The following is a 6,992-nucleotide window of genomic DNA, read 5'->3' as shown; positions in this document are numbered from 1 at the left end:
ACAAAAGTCACTCCTTGAGTACTCAGCTAGGGTGATAGGGGAGGCTGTGCTACTTGACCATATAGGACACCTACTATAATAGGCCATGCTACCAAGACACGGAGTCAAAGCAGCTCTACCTAATACACAGAAACAAACACAGGGAAGCTGCCAAAACGAGGAGACAAAGAAACATGGCCCAAATGAAAGGACAGATCAAAACTCCAGAAAAAGAGCTAAACAAAATGGAGATAAGCAATCTATCAGATGAAGAGTTCAAAACATTGGTTACAAGGATGCTCAAGGAACTCAGTGAGGACCTCAGCAGCATAAAAAAAGACCCAGTCAGAAAAAAAGGACATATTAATTGAAATAAAGAACAATTTTCAGAGAAACAACAGTAGAGTAGATGAAGCTGAGACTCAAATCAGTGATCTGGAACATAAGGAAGAACAAAAAACAAAAACAACCCCCCTCCCCAAAAAAAAAACCCCAACCAATCAGAACAACAAGAAAGAAAAAGGATTTTAAAAAATGAGGGTAGTGTAAACAGTCTCTAGGACAACTTCAAGTGTTCCAACATTTGCATCATAGAGGTGCCCAAAGGAGAACAGAAAGAGCAAGAAATTGGAAATCTATTTGAAAAAATAATGAAAGTAAACTTCCCTAATTTGGTGAAGGAAATAGACATGCAAGTCCAGGAAGCACAGAGAGTCCCAAACAAGATGGATGCAAAGAGGCCCACTCCAAGCACATCATAATTAAAAGGCCAAAAGTTAAAGAGAAAATCTTAAAAGCAGCAAGAGAAAAGTAGTTAGTTACCTACAGGGGAGTTTCCATAAGACTGTCAGCTTATTTCTCAAAAGAAACTTTGCAGGCTAGAAAGGATTGGCAAAAAATATTCAGAGTCATGAAAAGCAGGGATCTACAGCCAAGGTTGTTCTACCCAGCAAAACTACCATTTAAAATTGAAGGGCAGATAAAGAGCTTCCCAGACAAGAAAAAAATAAAGGAGTTTATCATGACCAAACCATTAGTATATGAAATACTAAAGGGACTTAAGAAAAAGAAGATCAGCCCTGGCTGGTGTGGTTCAGGGGATTGAATGCTGGCCTGCAGGTCACCAGTTCAATTCCCAGTCTAAGCACATGCCTAAAATGCAGGCCAGGTCCCCAGTTAGGGGAGTGTGAGAGGCAAACACACATTGATATTTCTCTCCTTCTCTTTCTCGCTCCTTTCCCCTCTGTCTAAAAATAAATAAATCTTTAAAAAAATAAAAAGAAAAAGAATAAAATAAAAAACAAAAGGAGAGAAAAAAGAAAATTAAAAAAAAGAAAAAGGTCAGAACTATGAATAGTAAAATGGCAAAAAAATACATATCTATCAACAATTGTATGTAAAAAACAAACTAAGCAAATAAGAAGAACAGAGACAGGATCATGGATACAGAGAGCATTTTGATGGTTGCCAGATGGGAGAGGACTGCTGGGGAATGGGTGAAGAGATGAGGGGATTAAGAAGTACAAATAGGGCCCTGGCTGGTGTGGCTCAGTGGATTGAGTGCCAGCCTGAGAACCTAAAGGGTCACAGGTTCAATTCCCAGTCTAGAGCACATGCCTGAGTTGTGGGCCAGGTCCCCAGTAAGGAGTGCTCAAGAGGCAACCATACTTTGATGTACCCCTCCCTATCTCTGTCCCTTCCCCTCTTTAGAAATAACTAAAATCTTTATTAAAAATTTAATTTTAAAAAGTACAAATAGGTAGTTACAGAATAGCCATGGGGTGTAAAGTACAGTATAGGAAGTGGAGTAACCAAAAAATATATATGCATGACCCACAGACATGAACAATGGTGGGGGGACTGCCTGAGGGAGTGGGTGCTGGGTGGAGGGGGGCAAAGATGGAAAAATTGGGGCAACTATAATAGCATAATCAATACAATATAATTTAATTAATACATTAATTAATTTAAAATAAAATCATTTTTTTTAAAGACTAAGCACCACTGGCTTCCTGAATATCAAGCCCCAAGTCTACTAAGGTCTTTGGCTAAGGCTACCTGCACTGGCTGTTCCCAGGATTAAGCTGAGGGCAGGAGCTCAAACACTTAAGTCCAAGATCTGGGGCACATGGAAGCAGAGGACTGGGGGGGCAGAGGGTTGAAGAGCAGAGGGGTTGGGGCTGGAAGGATCCTAACCCTGGGCAGTGAGTGTCCAAGGCCTTCCAGTCTTCAAGGGCCAAATGCCTAGGGCCAACCACCTGGGCCCTGTCTCCACTAATACACAGCTTTGTAGGGAGGACAGGATAGTAGTTAAGACACACCTGGGCTCAGGGCCCTACTCAACTCTGTGGATCTCACTTCCTCATCCATAACAGGTCCTCCTGGCAGGTTTGCAGGAAAGACTAAACCACCTGAGCCGGCCTGGCACAGGGTCAACACCCCGTCAGGCAGCCATTTCCTCTCCTTACCCTGCACTTCATCACCAGAACCCCGCATGGATGGCAAACCACTTCCCGAACCCTGGCTTTCCAAGGCGAATGGAAACTCTGAGAGGGACCATGTCTTGTTATATTTCCCAAGCAACCAGCGAGGGAACTTACGGAAACACCCGCCAGGCAGAACTGTTCACGGCAGGCAGCGTGCTGAGTGAGTCACCCCTCCCAGAGAGATGCTCACACTAAGCCAGCCACTCCATCCCCATCAATGCCTGAGATGAGCGCTGGTAAGCCAGCGTTTCCACCCCAGGCTGCCCAGGAGAGCCTGCAGGGAATGGGAGGGGTGGGGCTGGGTGGGGCAGAGGGCTTCAAAGTCCCGAGGCTCCACCCACCCAGACCAGCCAAATCAGGACCTCTGGGGCTGAGGCCCAGGCACCAGCATTGCTCACAGGGTGTCTTTCAGTGCCACTTGAGGGTCTTTCTGTTAGAAGACCAGAGTGTATGTTTCAAACACAGATTTTAGGCATTAGCCCCAACCAGACGAATCAGACCCTGGGGATGGGCCCCAGGAGTCTACACCTCTAACCCCTTGCCGAGGGATTTCTTTTTATTTTCTTATTACTATTTGATTTGTACAGTGAGGTGTAGGGAACCAGCGTGAGGAGCAAGCAGGCCCAGCACTTGGGTGCACCTGGGCAGGTTGAGGAGGCGGAGGTGGAGAGGCTTGGGAGAGAGGAGGAGGCATCTTTTCTGAAGGAGGGCTCGTTCCAGGGGCAGGGAAGGTTGGGGGGGCCGGGATTGGGAGGCTCCTTGGGAGAGGTGGGGCTATGTCATGCTCATTCCTTTAAGGATGCTTCTCTAACTTCCCAGCTTGGGCTGAAAAGACTGGTGCAGGGACTCACACCGTTCTCCAAGGCAACCAGACCCAGGAGGCTGAGGCTGTGGGCCTGGCTTTCAGTCCGGGAAGGCTCCTGGAGCTCTAGCTCCTAGTCTGGGGACCTGATGTGACTGTCCCTAGGGCTGTAGAGACCCAGAAATGGGAATGAAAGAGGCCAGGGTCTAATTGGCCTCCAGGACTGGCTGAGGGGCTCTTGGGAGCCAGACACAAGGGCCATAGCCGTGGCTCAGGTGACCCTGAGACCATCCCTGAACTGGCTCTGGCTTCTTCTCCAAAAGCAGATCAGAGGGAGGAGGGCATGGGATCTCTGAGGTGGAGCAGCTTGAGCTGAGGCACCTTCCTCACAGCTGTGTACAGTGTCCGAGGCAACACGTGCTTGCTCATTCATTCAACACTCTGTGTGCCAGGCACCATGCTGCGCTCTGCAGGTTGGCTGTGAAGGAAACAGACCAGGCCCTGCTCTCATGGAGTTTACATACAAGAAAGGAACAGGCAGCCAAATGATAAGCAAATGGATACCTAACATAATCAAGTCTAGTGGCATTAGGGAGAAATATGAAGCAAGGAATGGGAGAGAGTGATTGGGGTGGGAAGAGCTGAGCTGTTTGTGCTCAGAGGCCAGGGAATGGCTCTGAAGAGAACACACTGATCGGAAGGAAGGAAGGAAGGAAGGGAGGAACAGAAGGAGGAAGGAAGACTTGAGGGAACAGCAGGTATGGAAGTTCTGAAGCCAGAAGGAATCAGGTGTTTGAGGCATAACAAGGAGGCCAGGATGGCTCCAGGGGGGGAAGAAGGACTGGGTGGTAGCAAGTGGGGGAGGGGAGGTAGGCAGGTGCCTCACTGGGGCTTGTGGAGTCGGGCCTCTTTCTCTGGAGGCCAAGGGGGCTGTGGGCAGAGGAGTGACAAGACCTGGCTTATGTTTACAACGTTCATTTCTGCCGTTATGTAGAGAGCAGTGGACTGGCAGGGAGACCTGCCAGGGGGCCACTGTAGTGGGTCAGGGAGAGAAAGGTGGGAACTAGGGGATGAGCTTTGGAGGTGCTAGGAGCCATGGATTCCAGAGCGACTGCTGTACACTGAACGTGGGGCCGACAGACTTGATGGTGGAATGGAGGCAGGTGTGAGGGGTGAAGGGGTAAAGGAGACTCCTCGGGTCTCCAGGTGAGCTTCTAGGTTGGCGGCACCGCTGGGAGGAAGGAAGTTAAGAATTCTCTTTGAGGTGTCTGTCAGGGAGGGGAGGTCAGGCTGAAGACACCCACTTCAACAGCTTGTAGATGGAACTGACAGCTGTGGGACAGATGGGATCCCTGGGGACAATTAGAAGGGAGGGACAGGGAGTGAGCACTGAGCCCTGGTTCTCCACCTGGGGAGGTCTGGAACAGGAGGCCAAACCAGCCCAGGGGACTGAGGAAGAGGAGCCACAAGGTGAGAGTGAGCCAGGAGAGTAGGGCCTGCAGACAGAGGGAACTCAGACCGACAGGAAAGGGGGAGGGCCTCACTGGGCCGAAAGCTACAATCGAGGTAAGATAGCGACCCACCCCGAAATGTTTAGGTTGGTGAGTTGGAGGTCATGGTGACGGTGACGTTGACAAGAGAGCTTCAGCGGGGCAGCTGGGACTTAGGCCTGATAGAGCGAGGACAGGAGTGAATGGGACCCAAGGAGACGAAGGCGCGTGAGGACAGACAAATCAATGTGAGGGGTGTTTACAAGAGCACGGCGGAATGGAGCCACAGATGAGCCCGTGGGGCCTGCAGAGAGAAGGAGGAGACTCCTGTGGTCACAGCTGGGAGGGGTCAGAGCTGCAGAGCAGAGACATGGGGCACTGCCGTGTTCGTCCGGCGGCCGCAGTTCTCCTCTGGGATTAGAAGGAAAGAGAGAGCAGGGATATCCCTTCTGTGGCCACCAGGGCAAGCGGTAGCAGCGGTGGGGCAGCGGCAGCGGCGGTGACTCTGCATGCGGTGGTGGTGGACGTTCTGCTCGAGATTCCAAGAATTTTGAATACTGGCTTAGATGTGGAGACGCTGTCCATTTGTGTACGGGTTTGTGAACAAGGCATACCAGAAGTTTTATCATCAGTTGTAAAGGAACTTCGCAAGGCTGCTGAAGCACTAAAGGCTGCAGAAAACATAAGCTGACTTTCTGGAGAAATCCTACTAACACGTCAAGCACTGCGAGAGGATTTGAAGACTGCATTGTAGTCAAGAACGTACAATGAAGTTACTGCACGCAGCGGCGTAGCAACATTTTTTTTAAAGAATTGTAAAACCGTAGCTGTATGTATCAATGAAAAGCAGCTTACTCAGAGAACTATCAGATGTGTTTATGTCACATCTTATTTTTCTAAACAGCTCCAATGCTCTGGCATTATTACAGTGTTCATATCTACACATTCTTTATTTTTAGCTCTAGTAGCTTTAACTTTGAAGCTGTCTGTGGATCAGGTGGGCACGTCCGCTGTGCCTGTTTGAAGGGGAGCGGAGCCCGTTAGGAGTCATGTACCAGTTACGACTCGCTGACGTTTCCATGATAAACTTTAAATTGTTCGTGCAGAATAACTGCATGTATGTTGCACTGGACTGAAAGTTGACAGAATTTCAACCACCATTTGTGACTTTTGATTTAGAGTCATTATTTATATCAGAATCTTGTTTGTTTGTTTTCTTTTAAGGGCACAAAAACACTTCTTATAATCTGCTCTTCAACAAAAAATATATCTTTTTTAAGCATAAAGTTTGTCTGGCAGTTAATAGTGAGAACCAGATCAATTTTCTATTGGTTGAAAAAATAAAACTTTTAGGAACTTAGATTTTAAAAGTAATGATAGTACTAGCATAGTATTGTTTGTCATTTTAATCATTTAATGGGAATATTAATTAAGGATTTTTCCCTTAGTTTCATACTCTATAATTAAACAAGAAGTTCCTCCAACCCCCGATGTTCTGGAGCCTTCTGTAGACCCCGCCCACTTGGCTAAGTTTATGTTTTGGTGGAAACTCAATGTTTCCATTGTCTGACTTGAGAGTGTTAAATTATTCATCCTAATTAACTAGGGCACACAGACTCTCTCCCAAGGATTTTCTTTACCTCTTCTTCGTTGTAGAAGCCAAGAATGAAACGGGTTCAGAGGGAGGGTAGATTGCCTTCCACACAGTGCCTACATCTGAAAGGCAGCCCCTCTGCCGGATGAAGCGATGGCCCGGGCAGCCCCAGGCCGGCCGGAGCTCCCTCACAGGCTTTCCTTGGAGGCTGCAAAGCCAGTCAGAGCTGCATCTCTGCAGAAGTAGCCGCCTGGGTTCCCAGGTGAATCAAATAACACCCTTCCCCGATAGATCAGGTGGTGCTTTCACGAGCGCACGTGCATCCCCTCAGCTAAGGCGTGCGTTCCCACTGTGTGCCTGGCGGTTTGTGGGGAGGGAGCCAGTCTCGGCATGTGGCTATGGGCAGCCTCTCAGAGGTGGTGACGTCTGAGCTGAGACTTCAGTGGACATTGGACCATGAGCACCTCTCGGGGAACAGGGTTCCAGGCAGAGGAAGCAACAAGGGGAGAGATGCGTGTGGTGATGGGCTTGACTGTCTTGTCTGTAAGAAGGGAAGGAAGACTAGGAGGTCTTTTCCAGAAATAAATTACTATAATGGGGTGACAGGACTCAAAGTTACAGACATTTTTATGACTTAATAT

At 48.4% G+C, this 6,992-nt stretch overlaps 1 protein-coding gene across 1 annotated transcript; it reads left to right on the top strand.

The window, feature by feature from the left end:
• The first annotated feature begins 4,420 nt into the window (after nucleotides 1–4,420).
• On the top strand, nucleotides 4,421–6,105 carry LOC114492156 (mitotic-spindle organizing protein 1-like). The gene is made up of 2 exons (XM_036017480.1): nucleotides 4,421–4,473; nucleotides 5,220–6,105. Exons 1-2 carry the CDS (start codon nucleotides 4,421–4,423, stop codon nucleotides 5,446–5,448), a joined length of 282 nt encoding a protein of 93 aa, XP_035873373.1. The 3' UTR covers nucleotides 5,449–6,105.
• The last annotated feature ends 887 nt before the right edge of the window (nucleotides 6,106–6,992 follow it).

This window comes from Phyllostomus discolor, chromosome 1, assembly GCF_004126475.2.
Source record: "Phyllostomus discolor isolate MPI-MPIP mPhyDis1 chromosome 1, mPhyDis1.pri.v3, whole genome shotgun sequence".
NCBI lineage: Eukaryota > Metazoa > Chordata > Mammalia > Chiroptera > Phyllostomidae > Phyllostomus > Phyllostomus discolor.
Note: the sequence above shows the minus strand (reverse complement) of the source record. Positions and strands in the feature narration are given on the sequence as shown.

Excerpts from the sequence above, each read along its gene's own strand:
- LOC114492156 (XM_036017480.1), top strand. The coding sequence starts at position 4,421 with ATGGAGGCAGGTGTGAGGGGTGAAGGGGTAAAGGAGACTCCTCGGGTC. Across the intron at positions 4,474-5,219 it reads GAGACTCCTCGGGTCTCCAG|GGCAAGCGGTAGCAGCGGTG; the intron begins GTGAGCTTCTAG and ends TGTGGCCACCAG.